We start from the raw sequence: 17,837 nt of genomic DNA, 5'->3' as shown, positions 1-17,837 counted from the left end.
TCGCTATGACGCAACGATGGGCATTGTTGTCATCGCTCTGACAGATGGCGGACTACCGCGGCGCGCAGCAGCCGAGCTCGGTCCACTGCACGGTCGTGCCTGGCAGCGATGGCACGAAATACATCTGCTACAGTAGCAGGAGGCGAGGAGAGTCTAATATTGGGTGAGTCGGGGACAATACTGCCTGGGTTGGTCCGCCTCCCTCACTGTTGCGCGATACCGGGATGGGCAGAGAGTCGCTCAGAGGAGCAGAAGGTGATGATGGAGTCCTGTGTAACTGTGAATTGTGCTGACACAAGATAAGACGCTGGTCGTCTCCCCGTGGAGACCTGGTGCACCCTAAACCGGGGTTAAAGCGATTAATTCACAGGAGAGGGAGACTACAGCGAATGCAGCAACAGCCAACAGACAATAACGTTTAAACTGAGACCAGGAGCGTCCGTAAACTGGCTGTACGTGTACGCTGGAGATCTAACGACTCCATTCAGAATTCGTTTAAAGCTCGACCTTAATGTTTTCCCCACATGTGGTACACGTTTTCAAGGAAGGGGAGCTACAGTACACACCAGCAACAAACGGCGCACTTTCCACCAGTATTGTCAGCAGCTTTCGCAGAATAAACAGTTCCGCTGTTTTTAAAACTTGACCTGCTGACGAGACTGGGGGAGGAGGGCCTGTCTTGCGTCTTGCTTTATACGCAAGCGCGCCATCTAGTGGCTTGGAGGGCTGCACGCAAGGGCACTATTCCGGTACCGTGCACGGTATTGCGGGTCGGTTTGTGCTGCCCGTGTTGTCTGTAACTAAGCTAGAATGACGCTCACTGGGTCGAGTCAAAGACGACCTGTATCCTTCTCACACCCTATTTAATATTTCATGGCATTATCTCACGGTTCTTCCTGGGGACAAATCTTAAACCAGTAAATCAGCTACATGGTGTGTTTAGGGGCCTTTAGCACATGTGAATGAAGTCTAGTGAGGATTTCTGTCTCTCTCCACCCTCTCTCACCCCTGTGTGTCTGCTGTTTCTTTGCTTCACAGTCTGACCAATGGCTCAGAAGTCTGGAGCACAGAGTTTACCCCCGAGATGCTGGCCCAGCACGTAAGGACCCTGATTACTACAGTGTTTACTACAACTGTGTTAGTAGGGCACAGTGGTGACAGTGACAGACACACTTCAGAGCCGCAGTTCTGTGAGGCCCAGTCAAGTTCTGACAGAAAGCCAAGCACAGGACAGAGCTTATTTGCTAACGGAGTAAGGAAATGAGAGGAAAACGATTGTCCCCCCTGCGTCATTTTGTCCCTGGCTACAGCTGCTGCTCGAGACCAGCCTGACACCGTGGTTTAAACGGTACCTCGCCTTCTTGCTCTTGATCACAGGGAAGGAGTGAGCAACAGAGAGGGCAGTGTTGTGTGTGTGTGGACAGCGTGGTCACACCAGACTAGAACAGAGGATGTAACAGTGTTGTCAAAGTGTAAAAGACTGATTGGAATATCGGCACTTATCACTGGGCCCTTGCTAGAAGGGCTCTAGAACGGGCTGGTGGTCTGGCCCAGGCTGCTGGGGTTGTGCTGGGTTCTGGTGGAGGCTGGTGGTCTGGATCGGGCCGGGGTTAATACCCTCCGATGCGCTCTGTTTCAGAGGCAGAGGTTCGAGATGAGGACGGCAGCTGACTACATCTTGAAGATCAGGTGCGGAGTCTGTCCTCTCTCCACAGACCGCAGCAGACAGCTCTGTGCCCTCGGGGAGACCGATGTCCTAGGCTGACCCGAGCTGTCGGAGGCCATACAAGCATCACAAACGATCTCTCCATCCGTCTTAGGACTCTTTCTCCTTCCCTCTTTTCCTTATCCTCCTCCCTCTCTCCTGCCTTCCTGTGCCCCAGGTCAGCGTGTGAGGGGCACCTGGCCTTGCTCCTGGTCCAGGACAGTGGGATTACTCTGGAGCTGGGCGGCCCGGGGCCCGGGGCCCTGACTCTGTCCCTGACCAGGCTGCAGGACCCCGAGGGCCGAGAAGAGATCAGAGGGCTGCTGTTCAGCATGGCTGAGAGGCTAAGGGAAGTGGAGAGCACAGGTACATCCAGCACACACACAGGAGCTCTGTACACACGGGTACATCCAGCACAGACACAGGAGCTCTGTACACACAGGTACATATGGCACACACACAGGAGCTCTGTACACATGGGTACATCCAGCACACACACACAGGAGCACTGTACACACAGGTACATACATACACGGGTACATACAGCACAGATGCACAGGAGCACTGTACACACAGGTACATCCAGCACACACACACAGGAGCACTGTACACACAGGTACATACATACACAGGTACACACGGCACAGATGCACAGGAGCACTGTACACACGGGTACATCCAGCACACACACACACAGGGGCGCCGTACACACGCACGCACAAACTCTGTACACGCTTTTCTACATCCTACAGCTGCACATTGTCGTTCTCTTTTCTCCTCCTTCCCAGCCCAGTCCTTCAGCCCAGTGAAGACGCAGCAGCGATGCTCCTCGGGTGAGACAGGTCTGCCCTGCAGCTGTGCGAACAGCGCCTCCTGTCCCTTCCCTGCACCACTGCAGCCGTGGGAGTCGGGGTGCTGCGACTTGTTTAAATGTTCAAATGTATTCAAGTTGCTCGTGTTTTTCCACCCCCATTGATCCTAAATATCCTACGGATCTTGCAGAAAGTAACGTCCCCTCCTGTGGTGTTTTGTGACACCCAGCTCCCACCAGACAGCGCATCAGCAGCTGCTGTAACAGCCCGGTGACCCTCCTGTCTCGTTTTCTCAGACTTTGAGCCGAGGAGAAGGCACAACGGGGGCGGGGCTTCAGCCGCTGTCAAGAAGCGTCTCCCTGGAGATTCGCTCATCAATCCCGGGACTAAAAGGTGATTGGCTGTGAGGGCAGATGCATGGGGGGTGGGGGGCGGGTGACCAACGATGGCCCCTGAAGCCACATATAGGACCTGTTGTTTTTCCAGGTACTCAGAATACACAATGCATTTTTTACTTTGCGTGTATGGTGGCAGACAACAGGTTCTTGCTATGTAACCACGTTTTCCTTCCAACTGAGCCCTTAATGACCTCATTTAAGGGGAAGCCTGTCCTTTTTCTGAAGTACCTGGAGCTGGAGTGTTGTGAACAGTCCCAGTCCATCACCGCTAGCCACAGCAGGGAACCTTTAGATACAGGATATCCGAGCTATCGCCTGTATCTTATCTAATCCTGCAAATCCAGAACACACACTTCTGTCTGACCCTAGACAAACGGGCTCGGCTGCCCCCGATACAACGCTTTCATACGAGCTGGTCAACCTCCTCTGACTAACGGAAAGCTCTGTCTCCCCCCCGTGCAGGAAGAAAGAGGCGAGTGGTGTGGATTTCGACGATGGGGAGGACATCTGAGGAGGAGGAGGAGGGGGGACTGGTTTGCTTCTGCTCTGCGGACAGGCACGGCGGGCAGCGGGCAGTTATCGGAGCTCGGTCCGGCTCGGCACTGGACCGCCACTCCCAGGTGGAGCTGCATTCCAGCCGTCCGCAATGTTGTCAGGGGTACATCCAGCACCAAGGAAAGATGAGGTCTCCGGGAGAGCAGGAGGAATAGATGGACTCTGAAGGCCACGCGGCTTTTCCTCAGGCCTGCTTTTTAAAAATGCTATCTGGGTCACAGCTAAACACGTTGAACTGCGAGAACACCAACCACGAAGGAAGGCAACTGCGTTTTTGGACTTTTTAATCATGATAAGCACTTGCGTACCGAAATTGCTAAGCACAGACACGGTTACAATGGCCTACAATCATGTAATAAATTGTGTCTTCACGTCTGCAATAAAGATGAACAGCCTGCAACCAGAGCCTCGCCTTCCAGCCCCCGATCAGTGCTCTTCTCTGCCAGCAGGGCCGGGTGCAACACTGGAAGATCCCTGATCTCAGCACCTTTTTCTCCCTGGGCTGGAGGCTGCAGTCACAGAGCTGCAGTGCTCTGCGGGAGCAGCTGGGAAACCGAGCTCGCGCCAGCTCGTTCATGAAGGGAGTTTTTGGGGCTCGAGGCCTGAAAGGGCTGGAGGTTCTTCTTCTTCCATGCTGGTGATCCTCGAGTCAATACCAATACAATCCTTAAACAAAGCGCCCCGCCCTGCTTGGTAAAGAGAAACGACTGCGCTGACCAGGAACTAACCTTGGTGAATCATTCCTCTCCACCGGTCTAAAATCCCAGCAGTAAAATGACAAGTACAATAATGGGTGGATCATAATCTTGTTCCAGGTGTTTAGACACTTTTTTTTGTACAGATTAGCGGTGACTAGGCTGACTTAACTGGGCGTCTCCGCGGGAGCAGGGTGGAGGGAGAGCCTGTCTTTTCCAGGCTGGAAGTTTCCTAGTGGTGATTCCCGGTGGTCTGTCCCTTTCCCGCCCGCTGGCCACTAGCAGAGAGGCCGTGGGACAGGTCTGGGTCAGGCGAAGCCAGTGCCCTGGGGTTTAGTCATATCTACGCTGGTTAAAAAAAATAAAACATCCACCTTCCTCCGCGGAGTCGTTGTGCATTTGGAACAGGGTTGCAGCCTGCTCTTGCAGTCCATTTTAACGGGCAGGTTTGTTTTGCTGTGATTTGCTACCACCCGTTCTGTGATGCATTGTCCTGTCCTTTTACCACGGTACACCACAGCAACCTGTCCTAAGAGACAGCGGAGCAGAAAAGCGCAGCGCGATTGTGTGGTTTCCAAAATAAGCAATGTGTAGAGCCTGTACGCCTGAGGAGCACCCCGGAGAACAAAGACGCAGGAGCAAACACGCACCCCCAGCCTGCCTGACGATTTGAAACCACCCGAATCCCCCACAGGCTGAACACAGCAGCGGGGTACCGGGCCCCAGCTGGACACGGCGACCAGGCCCGGACCGGAGTACCGTCGTGACTGCACAGGCAGAGAGCGCCCGGCCTACCGCGCGCGCCATCACGTCGCGACGGGACTCCGTCCGCGGCCCGTGCGCGGGGGGACGCCGCGGGAGACGAGGCGCTTCCTGCAGGGCCAGGCGGACGGGTCCGGCCCTCTACCGGCTCAGGTACTTGGCGACGGAGTGGTACGCCAGCAGGATCTCGGCGTCGTTGGGGCAGGTGTGGCGGAACTCGTCGCGGCGGTAGGCGTGCTCCAGGTAGCGCGTCAGGCCCTGCAGCTCCGCCGGCATCTCGAAGCCGCGGTACTTCCGGCACACCACCTGCCGGCGAGAGGAGGAGATCAGGCGCGCGGGAGAGGGAGGCGGCAGAGCTCGGCTGAGCCGGAGGAGGAGGTCCGGGCCGGGCACAGGCGCTCATGCCTTGCAAGGAGGGGAAGGAGGGGAATAAGAGCTGCATGTCAGAGCAGTGGTGGAGGGGGGGTGATGGGTGTTTCACAGAGGTGTTAAAGGGGAGGGGTTTGGGGCACGGCTAAGCCTGGTGTTAAAGGGGAGGCGTTTTGGAGTTGGCTAAGCCTGGTGTTAAAGGGGAGGCGTTTGGGGCACGGCTAAGCCTGGTGTTAAAGGGGAGGCGTTTTGGACTAGGCTAAGCCTGGTGTTAAAGGGGAGGCGTTTTGGGCACGGCTAAGCCTGGTGTTAAAGGGGAGGCGTTTGGGGCACGGCTAAGCCTGGTGTTAAAGGGGAGGCGTTTTGGGCACGGCTAAGCCTGGTGTTAAAGGGGAGGCGTTTTGGGCACGGCTAAGCCTGGTGTCAAAGGGGAGGCCGCACCTTGACAATGTTGAGCTTGGGCAGCAGGTTGCAGTCGGCCAGGGTGAGCTCGTTGCCATCGAGGAAGCACCTTGTGGAGGTCTGGATGTCTGGGTTCTGGTCCAGCTCATGGGGGAGGGGTGTCAGCAGGTACTGATCCAACTTCATCAGGCTCTTCAGGAACTTCCTCTCCAGCACTGCATGTGGCAACAGCACCAACAACGTTATACAACTCAACAACAGGAGTCGCCGACACAAAATGACACAATTCAATAACGCTACTGCTGTGACAACAGCAGCCACTGACGCAACAGCGCTGGACAACTCCTCAACACAACAGCACTGACTCAGCTTTACACAACTCAGCAACAGCAGTCCCTGACAGCACTATACAACTTAACACAACCTCATTGACACAAGGGCAACAGCAGGCACTGGAGGAGCGGCTGTGGTCTACAGGGAAAACTCTGCTGCACCACTGCCGAACTCACGGTCGTTCAGTCCAGGGTTGGGGTTTTTAACGTAGGCCGAGAACTTGTGGAAGATGTCGTCTCCAGCCATGTTGGACTCCTTGTAGCGGCAGCACAGCTTGGGGTAGCTGGGAAAGGGACACGAGAGGCTCTAAATTAGAGGGTTTCAGGGGACTCAAAAACACACATGAGTGAGTTTGGGAGAGAGGAGGGATGTGAGGTTCTGCTGATCCAGTGTGTGTGTGTGTGTGTGTGTGTGTGTGTGTGTGTGTGTGTGGTTCTGGTGATCCAGTGTGTGGAAACTCACAGAGGTGGGGCAAGCGTCTCCTCCAGGAACTCCTCGATCTTGTTGGTGTCGGTACGGACCTCGTCGTTATACAGCAGGAAGGGGGGCTGGGAGCCGGGAGCCAGGTCTTTCAGCACCTCTGGGGCTCTGAAGGTGGGGGGGGAGGCAGAACTTATTCTGATGAGAGTTATTAACCCAGCACACCAACAAAACAAACGCCCTGGCATCAGAGAAGGTGCCCCAGCAGCAATAGGGTGTCCACAGCAGTTGTGTATTTGCTGCAGAAACTAGACAGTCGCGCCTGGAGCTCTTCCAGATACCCCAACAGCTGTACAGACATCCCAATATCAGCAGTATCTGCCCCCGCAGCCATACAGATGTTTTAAGAGCAGCAGCAGCTGTCCCAGCCCTCTCTCACCTCTTCATGTCCACCGTGGTCAGTGTGAAGTTGATTCCTTTCAGCCAGAGGATCATGAAGAGCCGCTGGCAGAACGGACAGTTTCCCACACTCCCCCCGTCGTCACTAGCCTGCGGAGAGGAGGGAGAGAGATGCAGCGAGGAGGGGTTCGCATGCGTTTCCTTCCGTCTCTCGGATTCAAGGATCTTTATTCACATGACTGATGAATTTTGGTGCTGCCAAAGCAATAACAAGTCAGTAGACATTCACAGGATGAAGACAGTAGTGCACCTCTGTCTCTATTTCTCCCCAGTGGGAGCACAGCCTGTCTTCTCTGGGCAGCCAGGCCTGCCTGTGTCCAGTTTCTATACCGAGCCTGTCCTTTAGGGCCCAATAGCCTTGCGGTTTGTGCCGGGTTTGTGTCTCGGTGGGTGCAGTAGGGTTGTTTGGGTTATATCTTTCTCATACTTCTTTAGCCTGTGATCCTGGCTCCTCTGCTGTGCTCACAGGGCTGGTGAGAGCTGTCCCTCTGCCTGTGAGGAAAGCTTAGACACCTCTTTCCTCAGTTTAAGAAAGAATTTAAACATGTCACAAATTAAAGGAGGGATCAATTAACTCCTATCTGCCCACCTGGCATGCTTGCTACTTAGGAATTAATTGAGCTAATTGATCTCACCCAGCTGTATCAACTTCCACAACACGGCTGGGCGGCTTGTTCCAGACCCCCACCACTCTTTGTGTAAAGACCAGCCTCCTGTTCTCAGTGTCAAATGAGCTTCCACTTGGGTCCTCACACATACCCATTTCCCTGCAGGTTCTGCAGAAATCTGCTTGGTTACGGTCAGTGCCTTTGAGGATCTCGAGCACGTCCCACTCTTTTAACGAAATAGTGACTTACTGAAAAACCAGCTCTTTATAAAACACTATGGAGACTTTTTTTTAAACAAGTGCCATCCTGTATTTGTACACCGGGAATCTCAAAACTCGCGGGCTCGCCAACCTTCTCGAGCTCCAGCAGATTCTAATTCTTAACAGCAGCAGTCATGTCGCCCGTTTGTCTCCAGCCTTAATCCGTCGCACCGAAAACCCTGCCGCAGACGAGCTGCAACAGGGCCGCAGGTGATCCTGGGAAGCATTTCAGAGGAACAGGCGTTGCCACCGACGGTTTCGGAGAGCCTGGGCTCTTTTGAAAACAAGATGTTCATCTGCGTGCGACTTCCTGGTGGGAAGAACAGGTCACGCCGCCACACGGGCACGCAGCGAGACGTCTCGCAGATAATCGTAGACACCGTGGACCGCAGAGGGGGAAACGGCTGATGTAGGAAACGAATTTTTTAACTCGGGTGCCCAATCGAGGAAGTGCATCAATGGGGCCTCGGGCAGAGACGAACAAAGCTCCGCAGTGAATACTATTAGACCTTTGAATTGTTCAGAAATGAGAGACGTTATTCATCAACAATGCCCTCCTGGCGACCTGTATGTAGTGCCCCGTCTGTAGACGGACCCAATCAAGTAATTATACACCAGTACTCTGTTACATGCAAAGGTAGGGAGACAATAACCCGAACTAACAATCATCTTCGTGACAACAGGCTTCGAGGGGGACAATTCGCACGGAAAACCACCATCACACAGGGCCGCCAGGCCACGATCAACCAACCCGCGAACCAGCGGCAGCCACAACGCGATCGTTGCGAATTAGGTTTTCCAATAGGCTCCTTGTAAGTTCATTTTTTAGACTTCCAAAAGTAGTACATTGAAGATAATGCGCGTCTTTGGAAGCAGAATGGATTCATGGCTCGAAAACAGTACCAATAAAGAGCGAATGCTCTTCTGGAACAGTGTTATCAGTGGATCTGTAATAGGGCTATTGGTCTTCCTTATTTTGATCAGTCATACCAGAATCTGGCAAACGAGATCAGATTACTCCACATTAGGAGGATTAGCAAACACCCTAGAAGCTGAGAAATTCATAAGGACTTGCATTCTGGCCCGGGCAAATGACATTTAACGCTGACAACTGGATAGTTTTGCTATAGTAGAAACAAACTATAGACAGAACGTTTTAAAACACTCGTTTTAGATGTGATATATAGGGCTTACTCCCCGTTGAAGCCCAAATCCTGGCTTTTTTCAGGAAAAAGCTGGAAGAGGATATTGGATCAATCAGCTACTACCAAATGGGGCAGATGGGGTGGATGACCTGTCGTTTAGTCTCTCTCCTGCCCGGGCACACCTCTCCCAGCACAGTGCCCAGCAGCAATGGGCAGACCGACTCCCTTCCCTGCATCCAGACCCCGATCCAATTCCCAGTACCAGATCCAGAGGCCACATCCTCTCAAAACAGCCGGTCTTACCGGGATCGGCGGCTGGGCTGGAAGGATTAAAAGGTGGCAGTTTCTTTTTTTCCCAACCGAGAACGAGAGAAACGGGCTCCCAGCTCAGGGAGCCCAGCAGGGTCCCTTACCTTGATGAAAAGCTCGATCTTCGCCGCTTCGGCCATGGTCTCTGACCGGAGGGCGAGCGCGGCTCCGTCTCTCGGCGCTCAGCAGCACACGCAGCAGCCAGAAGCTGTAGCAGCGAGCGGCCGGCTGAAGTTCCCGTCCCTGTCTCGCGGCAGTTCGGCTGTGTGCTCTCAGAGCCTCGGTCGCTCTATCTCGCAGCAGGACGGGAGAGAATCTCTGTGCGTCTCTCCCCTGCTCGCCACACCTGGCCGCTCACGCCCAGCTCGCTCCACCTGTCCGACCTGTTCGGCTCTGCGAGCTGCTGATCCCCATCTCCCGCGCGGGCTGCTATCTTGATTCCTGGCATTCCTGTGTGACGGTCCACGAGCGAGAGAAGAGGAGGATTGTGGGGCGAGGAGGGTGGGCCCTTGTTTCACTGTAGACGCCTCCCGAAGATGCAGCTCTACCTGCTCTGTTTTCTCCTTTTCCAACGAAGTAGATGCACGCGGCAGCAAATTTTTTGCTAATTAGAAATGACCTAATGACACCTTCCACCCCCCAGACGTGGGTGACGTTTGGGAATAAAGATGTCCGAATTGTCCAAATGCTGCGAATGAGACCTGACAAGCACAGCCTTCACACATGCGGATGCCCCGAGACACAGCCGTGTCAAAACACCAAGCACAAAATGGAGCAGACTCAAACACGCACCCACGGGCACTGGCGTTGGCGTTTGTGATCGAGGTCTTCTCAATCAGGCTTCTACACGATCGACGGCGAAGCACAAGCCAGAAGCCATCAAGTTGAAACTGCAAGGAAGTGCATTTAAAACTGAGATTGGGAGGCACTTCTTTCCACAAAGGGTTGTAGGAGCTGGGAACAAGCTGGCCAGCCACGTTGTCAAAGCCCTTTCAAGAAACAGCTGGATGAGATCCTTGCATCAATGAGCTACTCACTCCCAAAGGGGCTGGATTGACAGCTCACACAGGGACTCCGAACCCTGAAGGGGTGAGAGAAAATCTAACAAGATCAGTATTATTTACCACAATTTTTCAACTGGTCCTAAAAATTCACCCTAATGCTGCAGATTTAAATGTATCTAGTTTTAATTTGTGTAGACACATCTCTCCTTTTATTCATTATACACTACTTTGAGATGATGTACCATAACTGGCACTATAACATTAATTGCAGACAGAACCACACGCCCACACACCTTCAGGAGCGGACTGAACCACACAAACGCACCCACACACCTTCAGGACCAGACTGAACCACACAAACGCACACCTTCAGGAGCGGACGGAACCACACAAACACCTTCTGGCACGGACAGAACCACACAAACACACCTTCTGGCACGGACAGAACCACACACACCCACAAACCTTAGGAGCGGACTGAACCACACACACCCACAAACCTTAGGAGCGGACTGAACCACACACATAAACAGTAACTGTTACCAATAAGTTCCCGCCCGACTCCAACTCCTTCCTATAAATGATGTCATTCTCCAGACACCTCCATTACAGACGACACCCAGCACTGAGAAGATACCTAGCCATTGTTTATACTTCAAACACTGCTGCCAAGAAGCTGCAGGTACTCAGAGAAAACAGGTTTTGTGCGTTTTTTTTTAATCAGTTTGAGTCTGAAAGACAAATCGCAGACATGGCCCCCACCCCACAGCTGGGGCAGGGAAAGTCAACCCTTTTCTTACTTAAAAATACAGAATCACTTCCATTTTCAGCACAAAAAAATAAAATTAGGAGTCACATGAAAAGTTTACAGAATCTGCAAATGCGATACAGCACGTGGATGAGACTTGACAAGGTCAAAAACTGATTTATCCATTTTGATACAACGCCTTATTAACAGAGCTACAGTCCAACTGCTTTGCAAAGTGGTACAGCGCAGCCCCAAGCACACCACAATCATTGTTCACATGTCCATGACTTCGTGCTTGGCTGCCCTCCTGTGTATAGGCATCAATTTTAAAATGAATTAACCCTCCCAATGAATTAGTTAAGAAAGCAAAAGAAGCAGTACACTCTGGGTCCTGATCCATTATCCAGGGAATCCAGAGAAAGGTCCAAGGTTGAAAGGTCAAAGTTCACCTAGAGGGTCACGGGTTAAAGTTCATTGTAAACCAAAGTTGAGAGCACTTAGCATTCTAAGGGGTCAGAGGGTGTGGCAAGGGTTAAAGGTCAGGGGGGTTACAATATTTCCAAGTCAGCATCAGACCACAGCTTCGACATCAGATTATTTACAACAAAATAGTTTTTTTTTTTTTACAAATGTATACCTTTTACAATGAAAATATAGATCCGCTACACCTTTTTTAAAACATTTTCTCCCCCCCTCCCCTACATTCTTTTAGCAAAACACTTCGGATCCAGTTTCATGCTCATTTCCCCATCCGGTCGGACCCATTCAGTCCCAGCAGGCCGGCAGAGAGCGAGGGTCTGGCTCGGACAGCAGCCAGGCCTCGGCCCACCCGCACACCGTGCGCGGGGGTTCGAGACCACCGCCCGGGGCCCAGCGCTGAGCGCCGCCTAGCTCCCCTCTCCCCCCCCCTCCCTGGTCTTCCTCCAACCATACGGAAGGACGTCGGCGTTCCGGAGCCGGGATTTCGAGAGGGCGGGGGGCTAGGAAACAGACAACCTGTCCCGAGGCCACTGCCAAGAATCTCCCTTCCAGAGGAGCGGCCCAACGAATTCAATTAAACAAGCTTGACAATCAGCCCACAGAGGTACCGAGCGATCCTGGAGGAAAGACTGGGGTTTTCACTCTTTCCTGTAGATCCACACGATTCCAGCTTTAGAGATCACTATAAAGGCAAATGTCAACACACAGGTTTCCAGCTCCAGTTGTTAAACCCACGTGCTGTACTGGTGTGCACACGGTTCCACTTCAGTGACCAATGGTGCAAGAGAGCCCCCCACTGCAGAGTCACGACACCAGGCTCCCCAAAAACCTCACCTCGACACAGACGGAGACACCCAGAGCAAGGCTCCCTCCCCCACACCCCACCCAGCGATCCCGGTTATCTGCTGGTGTTCAATCCAGCTCAGCTCTTAATTGCTTAATTGAAACCCCAGCCGAAGCCATTTAACCCGGAATTAAAAGCTGTCCATACAGCAGCTCTTCATGCAGCTGGTTTCAGGGCACCAATAAAATGCTGCAATTAACGGAAGATACGCAAGTTTAGGAGACACCACTGGAAACAATTTGAAAAGCATGCAATTAAGTAAACTGTTCAATTTAGGGGATCTATTCAGTAACTAAGAGAGCTGAGCAGGGCCGGGCAGAACTTCCTCCTCCCTGCCCAGCACAAGCTCCAAGGGTCAGGACCTGCGCAGACCAAGCAAACTGGTTTCGGCCCAGCCCCATCGCTCTCCTCTCCCCGTGCAATGGCACGGATCGCCGGTTCACTTCGAAAAGCCCTGACAATCCCGGGATCGCAGCATGGAGATCCGGCCCGAATCCGTCGAGGGGGGGGGAGGGGGAGGGAATTTCAGTCCCGACTCCCTCCGTTCCTCCTCCTGGCTCAATCGCCGCAACCCAACCGGCACATTCAACTTCTCAGCCTCCTCCCAAAACACCCCTCTCCCCCCGCTGAGGCAGAAAGCAGGAGCCCCAGAGAATGAATTAAAAAAACACACATTCACCTGTCCTGTTTCGCTGCCCCGCTCCTCGCTGCGCCCCACGCACCCCCTTTTTTCCCCAAGGTGGCGGGTAGCTGGCCGTGCCATCCCCTTTCCCCACACCCCCCCAAGAAATCGTGTTCCACTTCTCAAAGCGGTAAAGTGCTCGGTCTCGGAGACCTCGGGCACCTCAGGGCCCCCGTCTTTGCGCATGGTCTCTCCTTCCTTTTCCTCATCCTTCTTCCTCCTCCTCCTCCTCCTCCGCGGTGGCGCCTCAGCAGAGTGTGTCCGTGTTGAACGACAGCTGCGCCTACAGCGACAGGACGGGGGAGAGGAGCGGTCAGCGTCTCCGGTGACTGGCATGACCAATTAACTAATCAGTGTTTCCAAAGCATACAAGATCCACATTCACTGCCAATACAGACACTACATAAAACCTTTATATACAAACATCTGAAGCATAAGTGAGAGACGGGCTCACTGTCTGTTCCTCAGGCTGGGACAGGAGATCACACACTGTATTATTATTATTGAGAGACAGTCTCACTGTCTGTTCCTCAGGCTGGGACAGGAGATCACACACTGTATTATTATTATTGAGAGACAGGTTCACTGTCTGTTCCTCAGGCTGGGACAGGAGATCACACACTGTATCATTATTATTGAGAGACAGTCTCACTGTCTGTTCCTCAGGCTGGGACAGGAGATCACACACTGTATCATTATTATTGAGAGACAGGCTCACTGTCTGTTCCTCAGGCTGGGACAGGAGATCACACACTGTATTATTATTATTGAGAGACGGGCTCACTGTCTGTTCCTCAGGCTGGGACAGGAGATCACACACTGTATTATTATTATTGAGAGACAGGCTCACTGTCTGTTCCCCAGGCTGGGACAGGAGATCACACACTGTATTATTATTATTGAGAGACGGGCTCACTGTCTGTTCCTCAGGCTGGGACAGGAGATCACACACTGTATTATTATTATTGAGAGACGGGCTCACTGTCTGTTCCTCAGGCTGGGACAGGAGATCACACACTGTATTATTATTATTGAGAGACAGGCTCACTGTCTGTTCCTCAGGCTGGGACAGGAGATCACACACTGTATTATTATTATTGAGAGACGGGCTCACTGTCTGTTCCTCAGGCTGGGACAGGAGATCACACACTGTATTATTATTATTGAGAGACAGGCTCACTGTCTGTTCCTCAGGCTGGGACAGGAGATCACCGTGCCTGTACTTGGTCAGGGTCTGTTTCTTATCCGGGACTGGTGCACACGCTGCCCGCTCTCACCCTCTCCTCCTCGAAGCTGATCAGCCCCTCGTCGTCGCTCTCCAGCTCCTCCGTCTCCTCGGTGACCAGCGCGCTGAGCTCGGTGTGCGTGGCCCGCGGGCGCAGCAGGCTGAGGACGCGCTGCAGTGGCGACTGGGAGCCACCAGGGGGCGAGCTCTCCTGCTGCTCCAGGTTGTCGCTCTGCTTCTTGGCGAAGTTCACAAACACCTGCAGCAGGGGGGCAGCGCTGAGTCACACTTCGCTCCAGCACAGGCAGCTGAACAGGCAGATGCCGAGACAGATCTATCGATACTGCAAAACTCAATGGAAGCAGTGTGGTGCTGTAGGTGGCGCTATTTCCACTGTATCAGAATTTGGTGTCCGGGCACACTGTGGGGAAGGAGGATCAGAGTGCTCGGACATTCAATCTCCCATTATACTGGTTGCAAGTGTAGGGGTCTTGACCCTTTCATTCCTGGCTAAATAGCACTAAGATTGAACAATCTGAGTTTCACAAAGGTTCCTGCTTAATTCGAGAGGTGAAATCATCTCTCACTCCCCCCCGGATCTGCAGTGCGGGGGGGCTGCTGTTCAGTGTTAAAGAGCTTTGAGATCCTCTGGGATGAAAAGAGCTATACAAATTTTCAAGAAATTATCATCATTATTATCATCAGGATTTGTATTACTAAGTGTCTCCTTACATAAAACAGGTATAAAACTCTGCAGAGACAGTGAACACCAACAGATACAGACTGCAGGAGGAGGCAGACAGGCACTGCCATAGAACCGACTGATGGACAGGACAGGACAGGACAGGACAGGACAGGACAGGACAGGACAGGACAGGACAGGACAGGACAGGACAGGACAGGACAGGGCCTCACGTTGTCCAGGGTGGTCTGGCTGACAGAGTAATCTTCGATGCCCAGAATCTCCACCACCTGCTCCATCTTACTGAACACCTGGGCCAGGGAGATCCGGTCCGACTTGAGCTGGTACTGGACCTTGGTGTGGTGGCACTCCTGGGACAGGGGGAGGAAGAGGAGGAGGGCGGACAGGATGAGGCAGATGGACTCACTTCCCCCAGACAATACAACAAGCGTATTCTAGTTCTGACAAAGAACATGTTATACATGCAGAATACCCCACAGCAATACACAGTATATGCTCTCTGTCTCTCTCTCACACACACACACACACCACAGAAGGAGTCAGCGAGCTGAGCACCTTAAGGATGACGTCTGGGAAGTTCCTGTTGAAGAACCGGACCACCTCCCTCACGCTGCTGCTGGTCTTGGTGCGCACAGTGATCATGTAGCCATCCCCAAACCTGGGGGAGAGAGGGAGTCATCAGCAGAGAAGGACAGGCAGAGGGAGAGATGTCCAGAGAGAGGGAGATGGACAAAAAGGAGGGATGTAGAGGTTTTGGGACAGGCAGAATTTTTACCCATGCTCTTCCTTTCATTTTCTGTCCTTGAAATGTGACAGTACTGCCGCCCACAGAGCGCTTGGTCTCACCTGTTCTTGAGGTGCTGAATGCTGCCCAGACACTTGAAGCGACCGTTCACCATGATGCCCAGCCTGGTACACAGGGCCTCACACTCCTCCATACTGTGAACAACAGCACAGCACAGGGGGTTAATACCCCTGCAGCACAGCACAGGGGGGTTAATACCCCTGCAGCACAGCACAGCACAGGGGGGTTAATACCCCTGCAGCACAGCACAGCACAGGGGGGTTAATACCCCTGCAGCACAGCACAGCGGGGCTAATACCCCTGCAGTACAGCACAGCGGGGCTAATACCCCTGCAGCACAGCACAGCACAGCACAGTGGGGTTAATACCCCTGTGGTTATCAACAGACTTTGCACAACAGCAGCAGGGCTCATACACAGCAAGGTTAGAAGAACAGAGTCACCCACAGAAAGATAATAATTCATACTGTGCACACATAATAAAGACGCTCGCTGCCATGAGGGAATCAAGGCGTCTCACCTGTGTGACGTCAGCACCACAGAGCGTCCCGTTTTGATGATGTCAAGAATGAGGTTCCACAGGAACCGGCGGGCCTTGGGGTCCATGCCAGTAGTGGGTTCATCCTGAGAGAGGAAGTCGACTGGGCAGTTAAAGATGCCCCCACAAACACCCTCCTTACACCCAGCCCACCCCCTCCCAGGCAGACCCCCGCTCACCAGGAAGATGAGGGAGGGGTATCCGATGAGCGCGATGGCGGTGGACAGCTTGCGTTTGTTGCCCCCGCTGTAGGTGCCGGCCGGCTTGTCCGCGTACTTCGCCAGCTCCAGTTTCTCCAGGGCCCACTGTACCACCTGGGGAGAGGGCAGGGTCAGCTGGGGGGGGGAGGTCACGCGTGCCGGCACCCGCCCCGCCCCGCCCAGGGGGCGCCCTCGCTCACCCTCTCCTCGTCCTTCCAGGGGATCCCCCGCAGGCGGGTGTACAGCTCCAGGTGCTCCCGGGCTGTCAGGTCCTCGAACAGGGCGTCGAACTGGGGGCAGTAGCCGAGACTCTGCTGGACCCTCAGCAGGTCCCTCAGGATACTGCAGGGAGGGAGAGACGGCGTGAAGCACAGCGCCCGGCCCTCACCCGCATGTCGGGGACCCCCCCCACCACCCGGGCCGCACCCCCACCCCCCGCCCCCGGTCACCTGCGCCCCCCGATGAAGGCCTCGCCCCCCGTGGTGGTCTCGTCGCCGGTCAGCATCTTGAAGGTGGTGGTCTTCCCGGCGCCGTTCACCCCCAGCAGCCCGAAACACTCGCCGGGCTGCACCCCCAGGCACAGCCGGTCCACCGCCAGGATGCGCCCCATCTTCCGGGACTTGTACACCTGCGCAGGGCGAGAGGGAGAGACGGGCTCAGGGGCCACAGCCTGGACAGGGAAACTGGACACAGTCACACCTGGCTGCCCAGAGAGGACAGGCTCAGGGGCCACAGCCTGGACATGGAAACTGGACACAGTCACACCTGGCTGCCCAGAGAGGACAGGCTCAGGGGCCACAGCCTGGACAGGGAAACTGGACACAGTCACACCTGGCTGCCCAGAGAGGACAGGCTCAGGGGCCACAGCCTGGACAGGGAAACTGGACACAGGCAGACCTGGCTGCCCAGAGAGGACAGGCATCGGGGGCCACAGCCTGGACAGGGAAACTGGACACAGTCACACCTGGCTGCCCGGAGAGGACAGGCTCAGGGGCCACAGCCTGGACATGGAAACTGGACACAGGCAGACCTGGCAGCCCAAAGAAGACAGGCATCAGGGGCCACAGCCCGGACATGGAAACTGGGCACAGGCGGACCTGGCTGCCCAGAGAGGACAGGCTCAGGGGCCACAGCCTGGACAGGGAAACTGGACACAGGCAGACCTGGCTTCCCAGAGAGGACAGGCTCAGGGGCCACAGCCTGGACAGGGAAACTGGACACAGGCAGACCTGGCTGACCAGAGAGGACAGGCTCAAGGGCCACAGCCTGGACAGGGAAACTGGACACAGGCAGACCTGGCTGCCCAGAGAGGACAGGCTCAGGGGCCACAGCCTGGACAGGGAAACTGGGCACAGGCAGACCTGGCACTTTCAGGAA

The 17,837-nt window shown here is 54.2% G+C and overlaps 3 protein-coding genes across 4 annotated transcripts in view; 1 reads left to right on the top strand and 2 right to left on the bottom strand.

Annotated features, from left to right (window-relative positions):
- The first annotated feature begins 44 nt into the window (after positions 1-44).
- Positions 45-3,875, top strand: paxx (PAXX non-homologous end joining factor). Of its 2 annotated transcripts, none has more exons than XM_006640581.3 (7): positions 45-163; positions 1,039-1,099; positions 1,640-1,689; positions 1,884-2,071; positions 2,494-2,538; positions 2,814-2,910; positions 3,378-3,875. In XM_006640581.3, exons 1-7 carry the CDS (start codon positions 45-47, stop codon positions 3,424-3,426), a joined length of 609 nt encoding a protein of 202 aa, XP_006640644.3. In that variant the 3' UTR covers positions 3,427-3,875. The 2 variants fall into 2 exon arrangements, with proteins under 2 accessions (XP_006640644.3, XP_015222201.2); XM_015366715.2 differs by having other exon boundaries at positions 2,494-2,547.
- clic3 (chloride intracellular channel 3) lies at positions 3,738-10,827 on the bottom strand. The gene is made up of 6 exons (XM_015366711.2): positions 9,337-10,827; positions 6,891-7,000; positions 6,494-6,619; positions 6,208-6,314; positions 5,738-5,913; positions 3,738-5,233 (listed from the first exon to the last, which is right to left on the bottom strand). Exons 1-6 carry the CDS (start codon positions 9,370-9,372, stop codon positions 5,069-5,071), a joined length of 720 nt encoding a protein of 239 aa, XP_015222197.1. The 5' UTR covers positions 9,373-10,827; the 3' UTR covers positions 3,738-5,068.
- A 103-nt stretch (positions 10,828-10,930) lies between these two features.
- The window catches only part of abca2 (ATP-binding cassette, sub-family A (ABC1), member 2), a 40,509-nt gene continuing 33,602 nt past the window's right edge, over positions 10,931-17,837 (bottom strand). Inside the window, exons 41-49 of the mRNA XM_069183599.1 lie at positions 16,910-17,088; positions 16,661-16,802; positions 16,440-16,574; positions 16,243-16,346; positions 15,765-15,857; positions 15,474-15,576; positions 15,131-15,268; positions 14,268-14,474; positions 10,931-13,273 (exon numbers count right to left, since the gene is read on the bottom strand). Coding sequence (XP_069039700.1) covers positions 13,238-13,273; positions 14,268-14,474; positions 15,131-15,268; positions 15,474-15,576; positions 15,765-15,857; positions 16,243-16,346; positions 16,440-16,574; positions 16,661-16,802; positions 16,910-17,088 — 1,137 coding nt within the window. The 3' untranslated portion in view covers positions 10,931-13,237. The remainder of the gene's footprint in view (positions 13,274-14,267; positions 14,475-15,130; positions 15,269-15,473; positions 15,577-15,764; positions 15,858-16,242; positions 16,347-16,439; positions 16,575-16,660; positions 16,803-16,909; positions 17,089-17,837) is intronic.

The sequence above is a fragment of the Lepisosteus oculatus genome, chromosome 24 (assembly GCF_040954835.1).
Source record: "Lepisosteus oculatus isolate fLepOcu1 chromosome 24, fLepOcu1.hap2, whole genome shotgun sequence".
Taxonomy (NCBI): domain Eukaryota; kingdom Metazoa; phylum Chordata; class Actinopteri; order Semionotiformes; family Lepisosteidae; genus Lepisosteus; species Lepisosteus oculatus.
This window is presented reverse-complemented; position numbering and strand designations above follow the sequence as displayed.